The sequence below is a fragment of the Amblyomma americanum genome, chromosome 1, assembly GCF_052857255.1.
Source record: "Amblyomma americanum isolate KBUSLIRL-KWMA chromosome 1, ASM5285725v1, whole genome shotgun sequence".
NCBI classification, from domain to species: domain Eukaryota; kingdom Metazoa; phylum Arthropoda; class Arachnida; order Ixodida; family Ixodidae; genus Amblyomma; species Amblyomma americanum.
In genome coordinates this window covers 258,982,027-259,006,889 of record NC_135497.1, presented here as the reverse complement: position 1 = coordinate 259,006,889, position 24,863 = coordinate 258,982,027, and the positions used below count along the sequence as shown (strand labels likewise).

Genomic DNA, 24,863 nt, shown 5'->3' with positions numbered 1-24,863 from the left:
CCGCGTGGTATGATCCTTATGGCTTGCTCCCTTTTACCAAATGCACATCACTTTTTACACCTTTCCTGATCCGCATGGCAAATTTGAATTGCGCACTAAACACGCAGGCAGTTTTAAACCAAGTCCATTTCTGTTGCTTCAGGTAGCCCTGGAACTACAACGTCCGGCTAAAAGGAACGGGAGGTGTTATTGCGAGAACCAGTGGCTCAGAGGCATTAATTAACGCCACGGAAACGCGAATGACTTCACCCGCTTTGTTCCATTTAACAAGACCCATATTGATCCGTTCTTTCCAAGATTAAATGTTTTTCATTTCCACTGTATTCTTCTGTGTATCATCAGGGCACAACTGCAATCCGTGACAATGTTTCAAGTTTTGATACGCAATGGCGATTTAGTCTCTTCTATCTGGGATGCTCGAAGCATACCTGTAATGCAATCGCACCGCGATTCAGTCAAGCGTGAACGCTTTTAATTGCGCAGAAACGCGTATGGAAATGAGACCATTGTCTTTTCTGTTTCTTTACGTAATTCGTCGTGGAGCTCATCCTGGCCTCTCTGCTCGTGCTCGTCTTTTCCGGCCCATACCCAGCAGCGTGCGCCGTGACGTCCCCGGAGCTGATGCATGTGGCAGTGGCTGTCTTGGGGGCGATAAGGGATAACGAACTTTTCTGGGTTTCTTGACCGCACTCGGAGGGCGTCTCTTGCGGCGTTGCCTCGGCAGTCGTTGGCGAACGCGTTCGGAGGCGCGCGCCCCAAGCGCCGCATACGAGCGCCGGCCAGAAGGTCTGGGCGCCTTGTTTCCCGCCGCGGGGCGCTCGAGGGTGCCGAGCAACTCGCGGCGGCGGATCGATGCCGGACGCATCTGGAAGGCGGGCGGCTCCGTGACGGCCAGTCCGCCTGTCGACGCTCGCCGAGGCGCCCGCAGCCTGCGCCCGCCGCCGCCGCCTTGGTCGGCGCTCCTGGGCCTCCCTGACCGGGACATCCCGGCGCTCTCCCGCGCGGGGCTCCTTCCGGCCGGCCTCGCTGGCCATGTGACTCGCCGGCTCCCCTCGCCGCCAGGTAGACGGCCCGCTGGTAACTTGTTCTGCGGACGGGCTTGACAGCGTGTACGCATCCTAGCGCGCCGAGACGGGACCTTCCTTGGCTGACACCTCGTTGGCCGCGTTGAGTCTCACTGAGCTAACCTCGCCGCGGCAACTCTTTTTCCTTCTCACTGAGCGTTACCCGGGGGGTCATATACACTGTTTCACCGAGGCAGAGTAGATAACTGTGATTGGCGATGCGCAGGGGGCCTCTGTGGAGTGCGCTGTAGTCAGAAGTGAATTGCTTAGCAGTGATTCAAAAGAATTCGCGGCGAAGAGGCGCGAACACTTTTGATCTCTGCGAAGGCCACGTCGAAAGCGTATGTAGTCGTGTACGTACATCTGGCGTCGTGGCGTAGGTCTGGCTCAAGAAATTGTGTGTGCGCCTGTGTCGATAAAGTTAGATTTGCCGGAGCGTGCCCTGAGACTGTATATTTTTCATGCTCGAATGGTGTTATTTCTAATCGTTTTCGACGAAGTGACTACGAAGTAACTTACCTTGCAACGAAAAGTATTTTGGAACATGAGCTTTGTTACTAATGTGTGTGAGCAGCAAAATTAGGGTTGTAAAGTAGTTTCATACCGGCATGGTGCTTGCCTCGAGTCTGTCTAGGATTCCTCTGTATCTCCATAATTGTGTAGTTAAACGCATGCACATCGCATAAGGCTTTCTTTGAGTCTTCTGAAATTTTGCTTCGCGCATAAAAATATCCGCTTATTACAGTGTTGGGATGATTTAGGCGTGGCCGTGGCAGTGTGTCGGTTTTTTTGGTTTCTTCTGGGTGGTTGCGTACATTGTGGTGTTGAGCGCAGACTGGCTCCGTCGTCAAAACAGAAGACTTTGATGGCAGTGCTGCTGTCGAGACCTTCCGGAAGTTCAGACTTTAAAAACGAACTAAGCGTCTAGTGGGTTTAGCCAGCTTTGAAATACGACGCAATTCGTCGAAGAGCTGTTACGGTAACACTCTTGTGGGGCTGACTTCTGCGCGAAGGCGGAATTAATTTCAGGTGACCGTAGAGTTGAAATATTGGTGTGTCTGTCGAATAGTTGTCGACCAGACCCCGCTGTGAAACCCTATTCATGCACTTTAGATGAAAGTATTTTGTACTCAACTGTAGACGCAAGATAGATGCACCTTTCTCGTTTTTACTGATGGTCGAGTAACAAAGTATTTTTTCTTGTGCGTGTAAAGTTACGCCTGTGTAATTGCTGCCTTATCTTAGTCGTGTTCCCATTTTTTAGCGAGCAGAAACAGGGGCAAATCACGCCTAATCGCTGTTATTTTAGAGTGAGCCTTATTCTATAGTCACAGCAGTTTTTCCCATGAGAGAAAGTAGCTTTCATAATATTTTTGTAGCTGAACGAGCTAGTCGTTCGTAGAATTTGCACACTTTTCGCTAGGTACCTTTAGTGCACAAAGCTACGCTGCGAGAAATAGTGCTCCTCCTCTCCATCTGGCAACATTATGCCAAGCGGAATAAGTTAAGATAGTTTGTTCATGCTTTAAAGTTGAGGCATCCTGTTAATATTTATATAGAAGCGGAACAAACCGTCTTATGGCGGAGCCTGGTTTGATTTTACGAGCTTAGAGCCCGGATATACTTGGCTGACGCAATGTGCGCCGTTTGACGCAACCGCTGGGCAAACTAAGAAACGGGGAACGAACAGATTGACATTTTGGAGCCCTGCCGTAATTCTCCTCACTCTCCTTTCATATAGGTGGGAAGAGTAGGGAATTTCACGCCCAGTTTTACCTAGAATCAAAGGCTGAAAAGCACCAGGACAAGTTCTCCCCGAGAAACCTATATTTTTTGCTGTTCTCAAAGTGTTCTGCCTTACGCGTACTCTAGCGAGGCGAGAGCTAGAGAGATCTGTCTTAGAAGCCCGGTCGTTCTAACGTTATTTTTTTGCTCGGCAAACTGGTTTTCTGGCGTGCTTACGAAGCCAGTGGTGCGGAGCATATTGCGAGCGTGTCCAGTGAGGGAAACCGTATAAACTTGCAGTTCTGGCGAACTGCTTGTAATAGTGTGCCAAGGATTGGATATTTTGAAGCCAGAAAACTTGAAGGCAGTAGCTTTAGCCTACGTATCACTCTTTTGTAGAGATCACGTTTCTCACTAGTTTCTGCGTTGCGCTGCCCATGTTGTTTTAAGACTTGCAAAAGCCCGAGTTCCTCTCTTAACGCTACGCTTACGAACATTCGTCTTGCGGCAGTTATCTTTCTGTGGCTGGTAATTTTTCAAAAAATTCACACTACAAAGTAATGGGCCACAGAAAGTTATTTTGAGCAAAAGTGCCAAGTCCCAGGAAAAAAGTTATTGACTTGTACTACTTTATTTCACTACGGTAGTAATTTGTCACACAGCACCGTCAGTGAATGTGAGAGCCCGCCGAACTGCAGCAACACAACAGTGATTGAATCAGCTGTAGAACAGAGTATAACGTTTTCAGAGGACGACATTGTTGACCATCCACTGTAAATTTCTTTTCTTCGGAACATTTCCGCAGTTGTAGACAGCCCGTGCTGCTTAGCCTCCTCCTTTGAGAATGTTCGCAGATGGTGCACTTTAGTCGTCTTGGAGCCCGAAATTAACTAGCTCTGAAGATTGGCGGTGTGCAACCGTACAAAAAAAAATAAAAAGCGGGTCTCGACAGTGACTCGCGACGCACAGGAAGCAAGCCCAGCACACACCACCTGCGTGTCCGAATCCTTTCGGAAGACCAAGTTTCCATGTTGCGAGGGACCATTGGCCCAACGGCGCGTTGCAGGCCAAGTTGGCCCATGTAACCTGAGGGCGACAACAATCCTTAGCTCCATCAAAGTACGCAGAAGCGGCGAGGACTGGCTTATATTTGTGGTGATCACAGAAAATGCGCGCCCACCGTCGCCCCCAGCTCTAGAGCGACAGTTCTGCCATTTTAGGGCTTGAGAGCTGTCGTTGTGGGCTGAGCGTCGTATTTCAAAGTAAGCGGCACTGCCTAGCGCCGACAGGCGGGCGTCACGCGCTGACTCAGACATTTCGTTGAGACGGACGCTTGCGCGAACGGTGTTCGAGTGCGCCGAGTTGTGCGGGGACCTCCTGCCTATGTGGTGCTCGAACTGAGGCGGCGCGATGGCAGAAGCCAAGTGTCGCTCGCCGGGCAGCCGGGCGGGCGAAGCAGCAGCGCCCAAGCGCCACAGCGGTCGGCCCCTGTTCCTGATCTCGTCGCCGTCCAAGAGCTCGAGCAGCGGCGGCCTCTGCCACCCGATGCTCATCAAGGTGCAGCTCAACGACGACCAGCGGCGAAGCTGCAGCGTCGACATCCCCAGCTCCCGCACCGTCGTCCCCTGGACACGGTGAGTGGCTCGCCCGCACCCAGTAGCGAATTCCGGTGGTCCGCCGCTAGAGATCTCAGCGCCGTGCTCGATAAGCTGCTCTGGCATTACTAACCACAGCGAGGGAAAGGGGCAATTCTGAGTGTGATCACCTAATTCTTGCAGTCTGCGCTCCCTTAAATCGAGTAACTTACGGCCGACGCAATAGCCCAGTTAGCGCAGCGAACGCCGAAGGCACTTTGTATCTGACTAGATCTTCTTGTAGGGCTAGTTGATGAGCATTAAGCATTAGGAAAAGCACTGCCAGCAAAGACACACCACGAAAGAAATCTAAGAAGCCATAGGCGACTCATACGTCGTCTATGTCTTGTCAAGTTTCCTTCGCTGAATGTCTTTGTGCGCAACGCTTTTCTTTGTGGCGCCTTGAAATGGCCGACTTTGATAGTTTGTGGCCTTTGATTAGCTGCGTGACGCTAAAAGATCAAATGTATGCGTTTTCAGGACAAGTATGAACGCCTTTTCATCGACAGCATCGACAGCGTACGAAAGTACTTCACTCGGCACCGTTCGTTTTCGATGTCTTGGGAAAAGCATGCACCGCACATACGACCTCTGCCGATCTCTTCCCAAGAGAACCCGATGTGTTCGAGGAGGGGCGCGTGTTCCAGGCTTAGCCCCGTGGCGCGTCTTCGTTTTCTGGACCCCTGTTTCTTTCTTGTCTACGCTTGTAAAATCCCGTACGTACATTCTGATAGACGAAAATGTGCAGTTGGTCGCTGAGGAGGACGGCAAGAAGTAAGGCCGTTTGCAGGGATACCAGCAGTAACGCAGGCACTTTTTTTATGACTACTGCTAAAGAGTATCGTCAACATTTCTTGAAAGAAAGACCGTGACTCCATGTTAGTTTATTGTTTCTGAGAAAATCGAGCATTATTCGGTGCCGCAAGATCCCTAAATGGGGTTTCTACTTCCGAGGCATTCCATGAAATAATAAATGAGCATTTTAATGTGCCATAGCATGGTATCTAAAGTGCGTGGTCATACGTAATATGAGCACAATCTTTACGCGAGTATTGGGTAAGAAAATAGGGCTATTGGAAATGTTTTTATCACGTGGTCACCATAAGGAAGTCAAAAATAAACAATATCCTCAGCATGGCCAAGGTCACAGTTAAGGGGCACGCCGAAGAGAGGCAGTACCATGGAATGATAGACCACTTCGAAGTGGCCGGCAACTGTTGAATTTATTATTTTACCACTCAACGCATTGTATGCAGGCTGATGTGCAGCTCATAGCCCGGTTCAGCATGGCAGTGAGCGAAGGAAGGCTGTCAAACTGAGGTGTTCGTTCGGTCGTTGACCAAACCCAGAATGTACAGGCAGCCGTCCGAAAGACTACAAATACGAATGCTTTGGATTTCCCGAAACTAAGGCACCTGGCTGCCCATGTCTTCTGATGCACGACCAAAAGCCGAGAATCGATCACTGATGCAAGTAGCCACCAGAAGCAAACGGCGGGGCCACGCAAAGCCAAATGCACAGCAAAATGTTAACCCCAGATCATTAATTGCTTCTTCACAATGGCAGTACTGAGATTTTAACGCGACAAGGTTAAGGGTCCCGTTCAGCGGAAAACCCGGTGTCGTCATCGTCGACGGTGACGACCCGAGTGAAAAATCCCCAGAGAAGCAACCTGCCACCTAGTTCACGTGACCTCGTGGCGTCATCACAACCTGCCGTCCGGACTGTGAGCAAACTGCTCACCGTGGCAGGTGGCAGTTCAATTAATGACTGGATGCGAGGGGTTGCTCCTGCAGGAAGAGCAACCTGGGTCTCACAAGCCCCACCGGTGGCAGCACCTGCCACCGCTGGGCTGTGGCACATCCGCAGCGATATATGAATGTAAAGTAGAGAATAACCGATTCCGCGTATATGGGCATTTACCTATTAACCCTATCGCTTCACACCCGCCAGGCAAACCGACAAGCGAAGGAAGCGCGCTGTCATCGCTTATCAAAACGCATTTTGTCGCTCGCACGTTTTTTTCCGTGCTTGTGTCGTGCAAGGTTGCAAGGCGGCTTGTAACAAGTTGCAAGGCTTATGTTACATAGGTGCTCGAATTTTTTAAGCGGAGGAAATGAGAGAGATGGAGGAGGGAAGAGGGGCGCGTAAAAAAAGCATCAGCTTTCACTGCAGGAAATCTCGAAATAGGAAACAGCTTAAACAACTATCGTGCGGTAATATGGGAGCTACGTACTCATCAACGGCTTCTTGTTTGCTGGGATGGATTGATTTCGTTGTAGACATGTTTCCATCGGTTTTACGAATAAGTGCAGTGAGGCAAGTATCACGTTCGAGTCTCACTTGGCGAACAATTTTTCTCAATACTTGCTTTCACTTAAATCTTCGTCATAAAAACTGCGTGTGTATTATGAAGCTCCTCGCTCCTCTGGCATATCTGCGGCCTTTTTTTTATGGTCCAGCAAGAACAAAAGGAAAGTACAAAAAAAATGTATCGGCGCCCTAGTCTTGGGCGTAGACTTGGAATAAATGCGATCAAGCCTGATACAACCTAGAATTAAAGAGGCAGCCTGGCGTTCCTCCACCACCTTGTAAAAGCTGTCTTGCCTCCGCAAACAAAAATAATCCCTTATTCAGCAGTAAAGTGCTTCCTATACTTTTTGACCACGTTCAGCAGTAACTTATAATCGCGATCTTTACGATGTTCTTGCCCAATTTTTGGATTTAAGAATTTACTGGCTGAAGGAAGGTGTCAGCACCGAGGAAACTGTGCCCTAGAGCCTATTTAGAAACTTTCGAGTAACTTTCGGTCCTTTTTGTTTTTTTTTCTTTCCCGGATATGCTCACAAAACCGAGATCAACGGAACAGCTACCGCGGCGCAATTATATCTCGGTTTGTGTAACCTTTCCAGCCATTCGTGCTGTATGAGATGGCCGCGGGAGAAATACAATGCGGGTACAAAGGTGAGGGGTGAAAGGCCTCATTGTTTAAATACTGATAGTGGTTTTTTCTCCTGTACCCTCCTGATTGACCTGGGATGAACAACAAAGAAATCTTTTCGTGAAGCAGCCTGGTGGAAAAGGGAAATGTAATCATCTTCGCTTATATGGCAAAATAAACACCGGTGCTGAGGCGTAAGTACATCTCGTTTCGGTAACAAAGTGAAACCTTGGTCGTTGCAAAAAAGTCTAGTGTGAGGTGGTCGCTGCCCCCCCCCCCCCTTCATGGCACGAACTCAGCAACTTGCTTGGCAAGCTGTTTCTCTTCTAGTCTGTAAGTATTTCTTCACGCTGGCGTACAGCCTAGCACGCAGTCAAATGAAATTTCTGGATGGAAAATGTATTCCTTTCGCGGCAGCTGACTTCGCTTGCAAGCAGTAAAGGAGTGATCTCATTTTCCTGCTTACAAGCATTCCTTGGCCCGCCAACTCCTATTGCTCGTAACTTCCTTACAATTTTCTTAAACTTTATTTCTGTGTATGCCATTGCGGGTGCAGAATAAGCTTGACTGCGCATATTTTATGTTGCAGGTGGATTCAGCATGTGTATTCCAGGGATAAAAGCATTCTTTTTAGTCCTTACATTGTTTTCTAGTTTTGAACGTTGAACTCCAGCGAGCGGCCGTCGATGTTTACCCATTTCAATGCGCCTACGCAAAACCGAACTCTGCGCTCAACCGACTGGAAACTTCCAACGCATACTTTGAGCATGCGGTTCTGGATTGCTGCCGTGGGCTGTTTTTACTTATTATCTCTGAATTCCGTGCATTACCTTACTTCCACTCTTCTACTCATGCGCCCTACATAGTTTGTTTTACTCCGTTATTTACGCCTGATATTATTCAAGAACCTGACCTGCGCTATTCAGAAACGTGCCATGCACAACAGTCACTACATTATTTCCCGAAACCATGGCATGTTGCGATCGTGGAAGAGATTCACCATGGAGCGTAGGCTTAGTTCGAAGCAGTCGTTATCGTAAGTTTGACAGGGAAGCAAATAGCAACGGAGATAGCGAAGACAGGAGGAGCGGTAATAGCGACGTTACTTTACCCTCACAGTTAATTTTTTATTTAAAGACGAAATGCAATTGTTTTTATTTCAGTATACGTCACAGTAGATATTGCAGTTCTCAGACGGTGGTCATACGCACTACATCTCTGTGATTCGAGAAACCGAGCAATAAAAATTACAAATTTGGATTAAACTAGTAAATTAATCATGCATCGTTGTATTTCTTTCTCGCCTTGCGAACGCAGAGCGCTGACCCAACTGCATTTTTCGTAGAAAGGAAAGCACACCTCAATAGGAGCTCGTTCACAATATCTGGGCCCAAGGTTTCGGGATCGAATCCCGGCCGCGGTGGCCATATTTTGTCGAAGGTGAAATGCAAAAACACCAGCCTGCTGCGCGACGTCTGTGCCCGTCAGATTTTCAGCTGGTAGAAGTTTGTTCGAAGCCCTGCACTACTGCGTCTCTCATAGTCCGCATGAAGCTTCAGAACGTTAAACTCCGCATATCTAAACACACTGTACCAATTTCTGGGCTCTTATAGAAACGCTGGCTATATGACTTCAAACTCCTCTGAAATAGCAATGCCGCTATGGTGTCTATGAAGAGGGCGAAAGTCCTTCGATGAAGGCTATATAATGCGTAGAGAACGCACGTCCCTTGCAAGTGCGTGTACGCAGTTCATCATAATCATCATGAGCCGGCCTTACTCCGCTGTGTGACAGAGGCCTATCACAGAGTCCTAGTACTACCCCTGTCTTCCGCTGCCGCTCTGTCGAAGAAAATTTAGTATCCTCATCAGCACACTTGATTCCCTACTGCCACCTAATTTCTTCCACTCCGCTTGGCGTACACTCTACCGCTCAAATTTACCCCCCCCCCCCCCCTAAATGCTGCCCAAGTCATTTTCTCATCTTCAGGTGAGGTAGAATATCATACACTGTCATTCTGACTATAACCCGTGCTGTTCTCTTGACGTCTCTGAGTGCCACACTGGTAGGTTCTTTATTCAGTTGCTCGCTACGCTGCCTTTAGGCCCGTTCCTGACCTGTTCGTGAACCTTTCAGTTCCAGGCCCACAGGTGGGGATCGGCAGGATAGGTAGCTTGTACACTTCCCTTTTGAGCAATTTTGCTAAACTACTGCCCAGATCCGAAAATGCGCGCCTAATCCACTTAACTCTATCTTTATTGTTTTTCTGCTTTCTTACGCAATCTCTGGATCTGCCGACGCTTCCTGATCTAAACAAATGTGCACCCTCAAGCAGCCGTTTATCTGGTGTAAACTGCTGGATCTTTGTCGAACTGTTCAACATTAGTGGTTTTTTTTTATCGTTACTTTTAAGCTTTCCACTGCTCTTTTTTTCTCTCTTTTTATGGGCGTGCAAATATCAGACGCAGAAACAACGCAACTACTTCGCACTTTTTATGCTTTACGCTTTTAAAATCTACTTTGGGCGTCAGCTATTATGTTTCAAGACTTGAATAGAGGACCATTTCAAATGCAGTCGCAGTGATTGAGTATAATGGGCAATAAGAGTGAGCGCTAGAAAACGTCTTCGTTTCAGAAATGGGATGTCGGTATTTTTATGCGTCAAATCTACAGAACACCCGCGAGATAAGGAGCGTAGAGACGCACACTGATCAGCAGCTATGCCCATTCACGCGATAATTAATTCTACCTTCCGGCTCTACGCTTCAAAATCACCGTTTTGCAAAGGGCGCCGGGTCCTTCACATTCTAATCTATATGAATAAAAATGAAAACAATGTTAGTTCCACTTATACCACCCTCTATAATGTCCGCACTTCTAAGCTTTTTTTTTAGGAAAAAAACAGCTAATTATTCTAACCAAGAGTTAACTGGTTCGCTCGGTCTCTTTATTAACAGCAGGCGAAAAGCGCGGCATACTTACCTCTGTGATGTGCACACGCTGTGCAGTAGCTGCGGTGTGACGCGGAACGTTGGAGCATGGCCGTTTCGCCTCGGCAAATCTGCCGCAAAGGCGACTCGTAGCAATTTTCGCATGTTGCTGGCGCGGGCAGCCCCGATGCGCCCGCCAAACCAACACAGTTTCGCTTGCTTTTGAATAAGAGACAGGGGTTAATTGCCCTTTTTCAGCTGTATGTATACTTAGGGGCGTTGTGAGTTTAGAGGCACCTGGTGTAGCAAGACTTGATTAGTTTACCGAGCAACTTACTCGAAATGGGGCCATTTGTCAAGGTGGGTCATAAAACGGGCTGCCTTACTCGAAGTCAGCTTGGCAGTTTCGAATGAGGCCTACTGGCGATGCGTTCAAGGCAAGCATCTATGCAAGGCTGGACGGTAAACGCCCGAAGCCATGAGCGTTCCGCGCTTGAAAAAGAAGGCACGACAGGAGACGTGAGCCCGTTACGGAACGCATCCAATCAGCGTCCTCATCCCCCCCCCCTCCCTCCCCACGATGCCAGCCTAGCGAATGTAGACAGTAGCTTTTTCCTGAAAGAATGGTGTAAACGCCGTCACCATGCGCGCCACTGGGGAAAATGGCAAAATTTAATCTCCACGAATGATAACGTTTCTTCTTTTTATTATTTCGTTTGTACTGAGGAACAGTGCAACACGCGGCTCAGTGCCTCAAAGCGAACTCCTGTACACTGCCGTAGAGATAATGATCAACATCCCTCCGAGGCTCGTAAACTACACCGGCCTTTCTTGGAACCGGCGACGCCAGCCCGAGTGTGCGCTTCGTTCTTTCCGCGGTAGTGACGTTGATACCCGTGTGCGCCCGGCGGAGTAGAAAGCGAAGCGCGACGAGGGAACAAGAACAACACGGCTTGTTTTGCCTGCGTTTGCGTACATTTTATCCTCGCATCTCACGGAGTGTAGTGCTGTCGTAGAAGGTATTTTGCTTGGAGCCAGTTTTTATCATGTCATGAACTTACAGAGAATGCAAATACCCCGAACAAAATGCTGCGTATCTTGATCATTCTAGCTGCAGAGTGCACGTTTCAATGCCGTTCTCATCGTGACATCGATCCCATTTAAAGCAACCGAACAAATATATATATATATATATATATATATATATATATATATATATATATATATATATATATATATATATATATATATATATATATATATATATATATATATATATATATATATATATATATATTAGCAGACAAGGCAAATGAAATGAGGGGCACGTTTGACAAACATATTAAGGAAGCCAACAGTCACCGAAACCAAGGTGCATAGGGGAATGCTTTCTATTTTTTCTTAATTTCTAGTGCCAATCAATTGATTTTTTTAAAGAAAATTACTTATAAACCAGCAGAAAAAACAACCATACCGCCGGTGGGATCCGAACCCACGACCTCCGAATATCGCGTCCTGTGCTCTTACCAACCCAGTTACCAACTCAGTTGGTAAGAGCACCGGACGCGATATTCGGAGCTCGTGGGTTCGGATCCCACCGGCGGCATGGTTGTTTTTTCTGCTGGTTTATAAGTAATTTTCTTTAAAAAAATCAATTGATTGGCACTAGAAATTAAAAAAAAAAATAGAAAGCATTCCCCTATGCACCTTGGTTTCGGTGACTGTTGCCTTCCTTAATATATATATATATATATATATATATTCTTGGAATGGGCCTGTGCTTTGTTCTGGAACGCCACGTACCAGATAATGTTTCGACCACCACCCCACCGACAGTGGTGCTAAAAAAAAACTTCCGAATCAATGCTTTGTGTCGCTGTTTTATTATAATATTCGTTTCTGCGATATCCTTCACGCCGAGTACGAAAAATATTGTGAGAGAAACATGGCAGTGCATGTGCACTTTTCCGACTGAAGAGGCTTTTCCTTTCTTTTTGTTATTCTTTACAGCGCCTCCCTGCGCTTTGCTTTTCATGAAAACACTGATACTGTTAAAAACAGAATGGGCTAAAGCAAGAATGCTGACTATGCTCCTATAATTGTATGTGGTCGTTCAAATCGATGCTCGACTTCCCTTCTGTGCCAGGCACTTCGTTAGGAAAGCCTGCGGGTTGGCTCCGTGTCTTTCAAGTGAGCCTATTTCCCGCTACTGGAAGCGTATGCGTCGTGTCGCTAAAGAACTTCTTGAAAAACTTCTGTATATCACAGTGCACATGAGATAAACTTGTTGTAAGGCACGTTAAAATTACACCTTGTTCCTAGTAGTAAGTACAAGCAAGCAACCAGCACAAATTACAATCAGGGATTGTATCGGCATCCATTGTGCTCACGTGTACCTCCTTGCTCGTCGTCGACGTCGTGGTCTTTCTTACTGCAAAGCCCAAGCAATTCTTCGTTCTTTGCTCGGTCAACAGTCTTTTGACAGGTTCGCAGAAAGAGGGAAAAAAAGCTATGTAGCTGCAACCCTCCTGTCGCCGACAGCTTCCGGTGTCCGCCATCATACGGACCACTAAAGCGGCTTGTCGGCGCTAGTGCGCGTTTTGGGACAGCCCTGTTTTGCATGACTACAAAAAGAGCGAAAAGCAAACTGGACGTGATACACGCCGCCGAGTCGTTGAGAGAGAGAGAGAGAGAAATGGACGGAAATGCTGGGAGGTTAACTAGGCAACGCCCCGTATGCTACCCTACACGTGGGAAGGGGAACGGATGGAGAGATAGAAAGGGGAGAGAGGAAAAGGAGATCACTGTTTCCGAGCCGTTGAAGTTATCAGAGTGGTTATGAACGCGTCCTTCCAAACGAGAAAGCGATCGACACGCGCGGACAACTTGTCGCGACATAGCAACAAGCCTAACAGGGGTTTATTCCGCACGCAGCGCGCCCTCTGGCAACAGCGCTAGATTCTGCGTGCGCCTGGTGGCGTTGTTGGGCGTATTGCTTAATCCCCTTTAATCAGTCACGCGCCGGTATTTAAAGCCGAAGTTCTACAGCTCGGTTTCGCGCCGAAACACTGGTGCTAGGTCTCCTTCGCTTGACAGCCTGATGACCGGTTAGGGACAAATCGTATTCCGGCGAAGCTCTGGTAAAGGTTGGTTGGCGGCGACTTCGTTGAGTATTGATAGAATGCATTGCGCACTTCAAGCAACAAGGAGATCCATAGGCGAGCCCTGGGCTGTGCCCATTCTGCATGATCCCAGCGGCCTCAAAGGCGGTGCTTACCTGTTGCAGTCCGGTGTTGGTCGAACATTCTCGTGTGGCGGTATAGCGAAGTAAAGAGGCTATTGGTCACTCGCTCCTGCAACTGCGACTGCCTCTCCAGCCGTTCACCGGTAAGCTGCAATCGCAGAAGTAGAGCCTCTTGCGACATTATCGCATCTCAAACTTTCTCTCAAGGTAGTAAAAATGCTCGGCCAATTTTTTTATGTATTGCTCGTAACATTCTTGTAGTCAAAATTGGCTAATCTAAGCAACGACCCAGTTAAACATTCGGCATGAGCCGGTGGCTGTGCTGCGGCGGTGGCAGCTGCCCCGCGCTGACGCTTTCTGCGCTTTAGCTCCGCCGCGGCCCTCCTAGCACGAACCTTGTCCGGGACAGCAGTTCCGGAATTCCTCTACGCGTTGTCGCCGGCGCCGCTCTCGCTACTGCGAGGCCTTCGCCACCCGCTCTTCCTCGGTTCGACCACGCCGTCTACCGGCTTCCCACTCCATGGCGAGCACAACAGGCTCTTGTCGACGGCGACGTGGAACCTCGCGGGCACGAACCCGACGAGGCTCCTCCGGATCACCCACAGCACTGCGGCAAGTCGGCTTTTGCACCATCCGCCCTCGCTCGTGTTTCAGTTTGTTCTGTTGTTTCTCCGGCCACCCACAAAGCGAATCCTGGCTGAGCGGCCTCTCACCGCGCACTGCGCTTCCGAGCTGCAGCCGCTGGAGGGCGGAGGCAGAGACACAGAACCGATTAGACCTCCTCACGGGGCCGATGCCCTTCGCGGCTACAATAGCGATGCTTCTCTATAGGGCGCCGCTGCCTGACGGCGCATCATCTCGGCTTGCCAAGGGAGCGAGGGCGCTGTATACTTGCGGTGCAGCACCGGGCTTTTCCAAGCGCGTTTGTAGGAGAAACTTTGCATCTTGTAGACCCCTAATGCCAGTAGCAGATCCGCGTTTGTGGCAGGAGCCCTAGAAGTCGCCGAACGCAGCGGGCTCATGGCCACTTGATGGGGCTATAACTCCACACCAACTGCTACATTGGTCGACGAAAATAAAGTTTATCATCCTCCTCCTCCTGCATCTTGTAGATTTGGAATCCGGGCTGGCTGTCCGGGACAACAGCCCGCATAGAAATTTTCATAGCTAGTCCAGCGGCTTGAGATTCATATTTTTATAATTGTATCTCCGGAACAGCATCCGTCCACTTCATGCTCCTTCTTGTCTTCTTTCTCTCTTGGCCGCATTTCTTGTTTATCTCTCCTTCTTTCTCTCCTGGCCAGCGTTTTTAATCTCATCTTTCTCCCTTTGTCTCTTTTATCGGTGACCCTGGACGGACTTCATCCACGCGGCGGCTCGGGCTGCTGGGCTCCGTATAAAGGCTCATGCCGCAAAGAAACTGCCGCGGTCTGCGGTGACTTTCGTCGGTTTTCGCAATGTTGAAACCTCACCAAAAAATCCGTCGCCTGACGGTAGAACATGGTAACTTAAATATCAGTGCGAGTCGCATCTTCATTGGGAAGCTGATGACTGCATCTCTCTCAGCACCTTCGCAACCCCACCTTCGTTCTGTCTTTTTTTGACCCGCCAAAATGATACCTACTTGTGCGGTTCTTTCGCCGAAGGCAAACATGGTTTTTCGCTGCCAGTATGGCCGGAAAATGTCCAAGAATTGATGTGGGCTTTTCAACTCACTGGAAAGCAGTTTCTTCATAAAAAATAAAGCATAACAGTGTCAAATACTTGACATACTTGAATAAGGCAGTGACCTTGACACGATGACTGCTTTTTTTCATTCCTTAGCACGTGGCGCGAGATCTGGGTGTCATGATCTGAGCACTGAAGCGCACCCTACGGGTTGAATAACAGCGGTGACAGTGAAGACAGGTAAAAAAAATTGGCACGGTTAAGGAAGGCCACCGCAGTCCGGTTAAAGGCCGCAGACCACGTCAGTGGCACCCAGTCCAAGTTTCGATTCTCTCCTGCGACATGCGCTCTACAGAACTGATTTCCAAACATTTATGCACGTGTGTGGCTTCAGTGAAGTAAGCTGTTGCTGCTTGAGCCCACTGTTGTCGAGGAGTTGATTGGCTTAGAATTTATAGTCTGCCTGCTAATCTGTTCAACCACTTTGACTCGGGGCGTACTAAACAACAATTCACCAAGGAGTCCTTGGTTTGTAAATGAGAAAAAGGGAGGTGAATGCTTTTTCACGCTGTATAGGCCTAAATAACTGTGTTCACTGTACATTTTGAAGCACTTGTACTGGCTTGTTAGAAAGGATGTATTTTTTGCTTGGTTTGCTAGTCAGCGTAGATTCATTGCCAATGATGAAATATAGACAACATACCGGGTGTTTCATCTGAGCTTTCGCTATATTTAAAAATGGGTTTTTTGAAATAGGAGTGGTTTTTTCGACATAGCATTGTCACAGGTGTAGCTCATCAGAACGCAGCTAAGACGTGCTGACTAGTAGGCTGCTTAACTTATATTCAATAGTTAACTTTCTAATTATTACCGCTAGTCTCCTTATTTAATGAGAGGTGTGTAGCTCACCATAAGAAATATTTATATCAGTTTTCAGAATTTCTAAAACGCAGTTACCCTCGGCGCTGCGGCCCAATAAATTTTGACTATTCCGACGAGTTACGGTACTCGAGGGGATCCTTTGCCTGCGGGCTTTGCGAAAGCGCGTGTATTGCAGCCGCAATGTAGCCGAAATCTGTTTGGCCACAGCTCCGAAGGCATCCGCGTTTTCGAAATTCAAAAGACTGATATGGACACTACTTAAGGTGGGCTACACGCCTCTCTATAAAGAGAGGCGTGTAGCCTACTAGCAAGCACGTCTAAGTTGTGTTCTGATGCGCTAGACTTCTGACAATGCTATGCGAGAAAAACATCCTTCTAACTCAAAAAGCCTACGTCTAAAAGTTGTGGAAAGTGTTAGGTGAAACACGCGGGATTAGTTCGCATACACGGAGTCAATAATGCTTTTCTGTGGCGTTTCTGCGTAACAGTTTGGTCAGCACGACATCATATATCCTGGTTGCATAAATAGCCGCAAAGGAAGTTAAGAGGTGGGAGGAGGTGTCGTGTAAAATAGACAACTGCCTTTGATTTGGTTTGGTTTGGTTTATGAGGGTTTAACGTCCCAAAGCGACTCAGGCTATGAGGAACGCCGTAGTGGAGGGCTCCGGAAATTTCGACCACCTGGGGTTCTTTAACGTGCACTGACGTCGCACAGTACACGGGCCTCTAGAATTTCGCCTCCATCGAAATTCGACCGCCGCGGCCGGAATCGCACCCACGTCTTTCGGGCCAGCAGCCGAGCGCCATAACCACTCAGCCACCGCGGCGGCTACACACAACTGCTTTTGAGGGAACCTGGAACGGTTGAAATTATTCCGGAATCGTACACTACGACATTGTTACAGCTTAGCGTGAGGACGCCATCACTACAGTTCCTTGCGCAAGCATATGCACGCACTATTTCTGTTCTCTCCCCCGTGCGCTCTCACCTTTTATTCGCTTGTTGGGGTCACTTAAATAGAGTTGATATCAGGCAAGCTTCTTTTTTAGCTGTTTCGGAGCAGCTTTGGGAAGCACGATTGTGTGCGCGCTTTCTTCTTGTCAAGCCGAGCACAACTTAGAAGAGAATTGAAATTTTTTTTATTTATGCGTGCTGCAGAAAAACCCGCGCAGGACACAGTCATACTGCTCTCGGCCGTGCCTCGCAGCATTCATTCGTTCATAGATTCTTTGGAACTCCGCCCGCGATCTCGCGCACTCCTCGCGTGACGTGGTAATATCTCGCATCCCGTTACACTACACAGTAGCGCTTGTACCTGTCACACTCTTGCGTTTGTTCGTGTTGGCACTCCTTCCTTCTGTAACGGGCGCCCACTACAGCCATGCTCGCGTGATTATATCCGGCGTAAGTGATGACCCACGTCGTCAGGTAAGCAAACGCGACCAAGCGAGGTCAAACAGGAGGCTTCATTCGCAGTTAAACGCCAACCGAAACTCTTACTTCAGTGCGCTAGTCACTGATGATAATAACAACGTCGTAGTGACGTCATGGTTGATGCAAAATACATGTTACAGTGTGGGAAGCAAAGAGCCATACTGAAGGCGCTTTTTTTGTGTGTGGAAGAATTCTGCCTAAATACCGAGTAAAAAAAGCAATAAGCTTTGTTTCTGTTTACTACGTGCGAATGAGCAAAGTGGGAAATCGTGTTAGTATGGTTTAAAAGGTCACTTCAACAGTTCAAGTGAAGTAAGACCAGACTCAGTGGCCTGTAGTTGCGTCGTGCGCTGCCCGCGATACAACTGTCGTTTAGACAAGACCGAGCTCGCAAAGGCTCGCTCTCATGTGTTCAGGCCTATCAGCGGAGTTTCAGGCAGCAAAGCATGGAATCTCGTTGTACCGTTGGTTCCGCCACTCTTACCACCTAGCATTCCGCGCCTGTGTCACGGGAAATTACGCTCCGTTATGCTACTTTTGTCAGCCTGCACGAATTTCGCGCACGAACAGTTGCTTTTACGAGCTGATTAACCAGTGAGTTCTCGTGGAACGGTCATTTGATTTGTTAACATTTGTTTTTATTTAATCTGTTACTAATTTGGATTCTTTCCAGGTGCCAGATTATACTGCTTCGGTGAGCGTAACATTTAGCTGTGAAACATACGAACCAAAAATTGTAAATTACTGGGTTTAACGTCCTGAAGCGACACATGGGCTATCAGGGACATCATGGTGAAGGGCTCCGGATTAATTTCGGCCACGTGGAGTTCTTTAAGGATGGCTGATATCGCCCAGCACACGGGCGTTTTAGTGCGCTAGCATTCAAGCCCATATTTACGGGAAAAGCCGTTTGTCCTTCTGGCCTTCTGGTAGGTGGCCCACTTGCCGCTGTGGGCGCCGGGTTGTACATGCGTCACGAAGTGTCGCGATTTGATTGACGTCGCTCTGCTCCCTCCCTCAATCGCGTGGTTTTCGAATGGTGCGAAAATCCGGAGCCCTTCGCTGCGCCGTCCTTCATATCCTTAGTCGCTTTGGGGCGTTTGACTCTATACACCAAAGCAAACCATAAAAACGATAAACAATGCGAAACAATGGTCACACAGTGCTAGCGCGCCTGATTCGCATTTTACCTAACTACGCAAATCATCCTTCGTTTTTTTTTTTTGTATTTAGCCTCCGTCGAAATATGGTCGCGGTGGCTCTGATCGAACCTACTACTTTTGAGACAAGTAGCCGACGCCAAATCCACTCTGCCATCGCGGCAGTTAAGAACACACGAACTGTAAAATCATACCGGCAATACAGGCAAGATTATTTGGGATCGGAAAATAAGTATTTGTTCCCGTGTCAATTTCTGAACCGTAAGAAAAAAAAGGATCAGTTAAGGCCACTCTTCGAAGGCGTCTCGAGGTGATTACTCGTCGGACATCTTTCTCTTCAGACGCCACTTTACACACACCGACGTGTCTAGAGATGCCTTAAGTGTTTAGGCCTTAGCTTAAATTGCCCCTGAACTATGATGGTAGCTTCGTGGCACTTTTCCCTTTGTTTGCAGTCTTTGTGTCAAGAGACAGAGAGGTGAGACAACAAAATGAGGAAGAAGGATTCAGGGCGAGAAGACAAAAGAAAGCCAAGGCCGCCTTTGAGCTGCTGCGCCTTTCTTTTTCGCACGCGGCCCGACACTTGCCCGCATTTTGCCCTGAATGTTTTAAAGGTGTCGAGGCGCTTTCTTTGGTGCGGCTGAAGAGGCCTCTCGAATGCAGGCATCGCCATTATTTATTCACCCTGCCGGAGAAATGCGGGCGCGCGGAGAAAAAAAAGAGAGAGAGAGAGAAAAAATAAAGGGCAAGGGGGGGGGTGGGGGGGGGGGGGGTTCGCCAGTGCAGCACAGACCGAGAGCAGTGGCGGTAAAAAGAGAAAGGATAGAGCGCGGAGACGGCGAGGGGAGACAGTCGAGTTTCATTCACGGTTCAGCTCGCTGTCAGTGTCATTGGCTGGCCGCATTGGCGCAAGCTTATGGCGCCACATAAACGCACACAAAGGAGGAGCGAGGCTGATAAGAAAACTTCCTTCTCCGAAACACGCCGGAAGTGGCGTCCGTTGCCCTTTTGTTACTGGGTTTGTTTCCCTCGGTCCGGAGGGGGACGTGAAGGGAGGGGCTCTTATTTGCCGCGTATGTGCGCGTTGCAGCTCGCGCCCCTGCTGCCACTGCTCCGAGATCGGGATTACTTCTGTTCGGTTGACTTTGCCTTCGTGTAAGTACATGCGCGCTGGGAAGCTTGCCCCGCTTTCGGCGTGCCCTCGCCGCGCTGCATCGTTTACGCGATGCCGTCTACTCTGAAGGCGGCTAGCGCAGCGGAGCAGTGCTGGGTCTTGTTTTCTTATCCTCCTTTCGTTGTGTCTTATTAAAATGCTCCTTGTATGTCGGGCAAGATACGCTTAGATTTCCTGCATTTCGGTCCGGCACAATGCGGCATGTTTTTTTTTTACAATTTTTTTTTGCCTCTTGCACATTTCCAACAAGAAATCTTTCCAGTGTGATGAAATTCTTGATATTCGACGTCCAGTTTTATAGAGGGGTAAGCTGCAGCGAACTGACTTTTTTTTTCCTCAAAGAAAAAAAAAGAGAAAACTGAATGCCCTTCAATTTTAGAAAATTCTATGCGTGCTTCGCCCGCGATGTGAGCCAAGTTTAATATATTGTTTCATGTCTGCTCAGTGTGCTGTGAATGAGGCTGATGTGAAAGCGATTCCTTTATTAATATGTACGTGTACAAAAAGGTTCCACTCCATCTGAAATGATAGCTACATTTCAACACTCTACTCTGAAGCTTAGCAATACCAGCACTTTAAGCAAACGTTTGAAGTTGCATGACAAGACGCTAAACTAGCTTTGAGATACTTTTATAATGATCGCAATTTTCAGCGCGTTACTGACGCGGAATCTTATTTTCACCGATAACAACGAGCTCTGTTCCCCAGATGATTAGTTGAGCATGCAGTGGCTCGACGCGCAGAGAACTATGTAGGGCTTGATATTCAGGAAGGAAAGTGCTCCATACCATGGGCTGTTGCGTAGCTTGCCGCTCTTGTGACGCCATTCGGCGCTTTAGCCGGGCGAAAGCGCCGCCACGGGTCTAAGCGAGCGAAGTGCCGTGCATAGGCTGTAGATAAAAACGGTCGCCTTCTGGCCTTTCGTTAAATGGCGTGATAGTGCAGCCTATTGCAGATGCTCTGGTGGTGCACACCACTTTTGTTCGCCCTGTGAAAGTACGAAGTCCGATGTAGTCCCATGTCTAATTACTGGGGCGGCTCGTGCATTCTGCAAATACAATTCAAGATTATCACTAAAGAAACTCGTCAACCATTCATTGCTTTCATCTTTCGTATTGCTGAGGAAATCTCTCCTCTGTGCCAGAAGCACGGTGACAGCGCATTTAATTATCATTTTCCAACCTAACCGTTCTATTTGCCACCGAGAGAATTTTCACTGCTTCAGGAATAAGATCGAATAAACCTACCCTAACTGGAGCCTATAAAGAACCTGTAAAGGTGCACGTAACAAAGAGCGAAACTGTCTGCAATGCGCATTGATCTTCGCAGCACGTGTCTCCCGTACGTCGCCAAATTAAGCGTCCTTTGAAAGACATACCGATCGAACGGCAGACATGGCAGAGATGGTGAAACGATGTGCATACGTGCTTCCATAAAATCGGTTGCTGTGCAGTAGTTGCAACATCAACCGCTTGGTCGCCCCAATATCCTTCATTGCTGTTGCTAGCACCGCCGCCACCGCCATAATCAATGGACGCTTGAAATAAGTATTAGCTCCGCGCGCCGCAAAATGGCATCGCTGGCGAGAGGAAACGAGGTTTAAGGAGCTTCCAAGTGACTGCATACGACGCACACAAGGCGCTAACAGCTTCGAAAACGCGGTGATGGATCCGAAGTGAAGCTGTTGCGTTTCGGTTTATGACGGTTTGGTCTATGTGGCGTTTAACGTCCCAAAGCGACTCAGGCTATGAGAGACGCCGTAGTGAAGGTCTCCGGAGATTTCGACCACCTGGTGTTCTTTAACGTACTCTTGACATCGCACAGTACACGGGCCTGTAGAATTTCGCCTTCATCGAAATTCAGCCTTCGCGGCCGGGATCGAACCCGCGCTTTTCGGGTCAGCAGCCGAGCGCCACCACTGAGCCACCACGGTGGCCCGCTGTTGCGTTTCATATAATACAAGAATGAGACTCAAGCAACATTTTTCATGTTACCCGATGCACCTCAAAGCATTATTTATTTGATGAACAATTATTTAGTTCATATTAAGCAAACAGCATGGACACTTCTGTAGGGTACGTAAAAAACATGAAGGTGAAAATTGTAGCCTTAATAAAAGCATTAGATGTGGCATTGAGTACACCTAGCCAGTTATTTAACAGAATCGCAACAGTGCCGAACAGACGGCCGTATACAGCGCTCTGTGGCAAAGCAGAGCGGCCGAGCAGGATGAAAATGGCAAGCACTTTGATCGCATGCGCGCATTCTAGGCTGTTGTGCTGTTGAAGAATTGGCCGGGTGTAGCTAGCGGTGCTTTTTAGCGCTAGGTTTTACGACTGTCTCTGCTTGTACACATATTTTGCAGCTTTGCCCGGTATCGGACGCCATGCTACGTAGACGCTATAAAACCCGCTAATAACGTTTCACCTTTTGTGATCGCCATCAAGGCCGATAGAGGCGCCAAATACGGCGGCAAACTGTCGAAATAACCTCCCTTCAAAGTGGAACCGTCCGTGTGAGAATATGCACGAGATGTATAGCGACGCTTGCCCGCGTCGTTTCAAAGTCTCCTCGCACGCTACATCGTCACGTTATCGCGGTGGCATGAAAACTTCACGAACCCTATATCCCAGCCTCCCGCGAGACCCGGTGCCCCGCTCAGTGCTGTAACGCGCGTTACAGCTCGAAACGCTCTGTCACGAGGTGCCTCGAGTTGAGGCTCGGGAAGACGCTAGCGTCGAGCCCAGCTCATGGCGTCCCGAGGGATTCGGCCAGCACACGGTTAACGACGTCAGCTCCATGCTGCGCACGGCAGGCGTATACACAAAGTCTGGCCAGTGCGACGGTGGAAACGACGGTGTTCCGGACACTAAAACCGGGGGTCATTGGACGCGTCCCAGCGCGCGCTAAACTTCGTCTCGACGGAGACGTCGTATGCGTCCGCGCTGATGGCGTTGTCCCGGCGCGCGCCAGAGCCGGGCCCGTGCGTTGTGCGGCGTTAAACGTTTTATACGCCTGGAACCGCGCAGGAAGCTACCCAAAGTAGGAAACGGCAGAGCGGCTTCATCGCCCTCGTCGTGGCATTGGAGACGGGAAAAAAAGAAGAAAAAAGGAAAGTGTGGATATCCTTGGGGCAATCATCATTCTTCCTGTTACGATGGCACGCCGAGCCGCCCTTAGTAGAAGAAGCGCGCGCTGCGCTCTTTAACCGCCCCGTCCGTACTGACTCTGATGCTCTCTTGTGTAGGAGATGCTCCGGCGTCTTGCTCATGGAAACAGGGCGCATCCGCATACGCGGTTCTGGAGGATAAAGGAACAGAGTCCGCGGCTGCAAGTCGCTTTTGCGTGGGAGATGAAAAGGGCCCTGTCGCTCTCCTTGCTTGTGCTCATCACCCGAGCCGAGAAAGGAGAACAACGGCTTGCGCAATGCACCCTTGCTAGTGCATAGATTCTTGTACTCAGTTTACTTCACGCTTGGCTGCTCTTTGCAGCTTGACAGGCGGTACTGCGTTGGTGCCCAACATTCTGGAAAAACACGTGGCTGATTGGCCGTCCTTGCCATTGAACCTTCTCGCTGTAGCACGTTCCCAGTCAGTGACGTTAAATCTTCGTGATCCATCCGCTCCACTGATATTTTATAACTGTCAAATTTTCACCCCTCGTGTTGGCGTTTGCAGAAAAAAAAAACCGTTCGCTGGTACTGAGCTCATAACTGACTGTAGCGATCTCCATTTGTGAAAGGGCAGCAAAAATTCGTCCTGATTTCCCCGTAAGGAATGCATTGCGTATGCTTAGAAATCACGCCGTTGTGCTCATTCTCGCTTGGTGATCTCGTCTGTCTTCTCATACAGGCCAGTGCCTTTAGTAGAGCGCGGTGCACCAGCAGGGTTCCCTATTAAGTGCAGAGAGCTGATTTTTGGCGGCGATAGTAAGTATCAGGGAGTAATTACTAGTTACCATCCCTCCGAGCGCAGCCATCGACTGCGAAGAAAATCTACACAGCGTGCTCAATAATTGTGCACTTCAAAAAAAAAAAAAAACTCTGTGGCCCTGGCTTCTTACCAAGACGAATTTTTCTTGGGCTACGAAGGTTTCGAGAAAGCTGCACAGCTTTCCTTCGTAACCATGTGGCCGCATTCGAATGCATGCTAATGGGTAATTACTGCCGGAGATTAGATGCGCTCTATTCGATCTCGAGCAGCTGTCAACTATCGTGCGCATAACGTCGCGCTGAGGGACAAATGAGAAAGAAAAAAAGGCTCCATCTATATTTTTGGGCCAGTTGCATCGCGGGACGCTTCGAAACATCGTTTAAATTAATTACGCTCGCTTTATGCTTTCTTTTGAACGCATGCCACTCGCGTCCCTTCTTTCAATGCAGCATCGCTCCCAGAATATAAATATTCTTCGCCACGTGAATGCATTTTTATACGAAGTACCTATCGTTCATCCTCATGTCAAAATGTTGTCCAAGCTGGCATGTGGCCTCCACGAGAAAGAGCTTCAGGAAGACGGCAACACATCGGTCAGTCTGTACGTCTTCTCGCTGCCGCCTTCTTCACGTTTGTTTGCGTAGACGACGCACCTAAAGCGCCGTGAATGCACGCCTTGTTGGCGCATTTCCCATACCCAGAAATTCTAGACAAGCGAATTTTTCAGGAGGAAATTGTTCATGAACATATTCAATTTTCATGAATATGTTCATGTTCATGAACAGTTCAATTTCACTGACATAACTTTGGCCACGATGCATAGCGAGAGAGAAAAATCAAATAGACCGCAGTATATTGGTTTAGGGGCAGTTGAACGGCTCGCCTACGCAAAAAACAATAAACACGCATATGCTCGTGTTAGTTTGCGACAAGGAGAGAAATAAACGCAGTTGGCATAATCGAAAGCCAGGGTTCAAAAAACGCCGTCGCATATCATTGGAGTCGTCATATTCGCTGTGAGAGCGACTTATTTTCCCGACATTACATTCGGGAAGGAAAAGCGCAGCGTGACGA

General features: G+C 48.6%; 1 protein-coding gene across 6 annotated transcripts in view; it reads left to right on the top strand.

Annotated features, from left to right (window-relative positions):
* Window positions 1-24,863, top strand: part of LOC144114996 (GTPase-activating Rap/Ran-GAP domain-like protein 3) — an 811,635-nt gene that overhangs the window by 220,739 nt on the left and 566,033 nt on the right. For 2 of the 6 annotated variants that reach the window (XM_077649101.1, XM_077649099.1), the window contains exon 1: window positions 4,091-4,423. The exons of the other annotated variants lie outside the window; for them this stretch is intronic. In XM_077649101.1, the coding sequence (XP_077505227.1) occupies window positions 4,200-4,423 (224 nt within the window). In that variant the 5' untranslated portion in view covers window positions 4,091-4,199. Of the gene's footprint in view, window positions 1-4,090; window positions 4,424-24,863 lie in introns of those variants that run through there. 6 annotated transcript variants of the gene reach the window in all.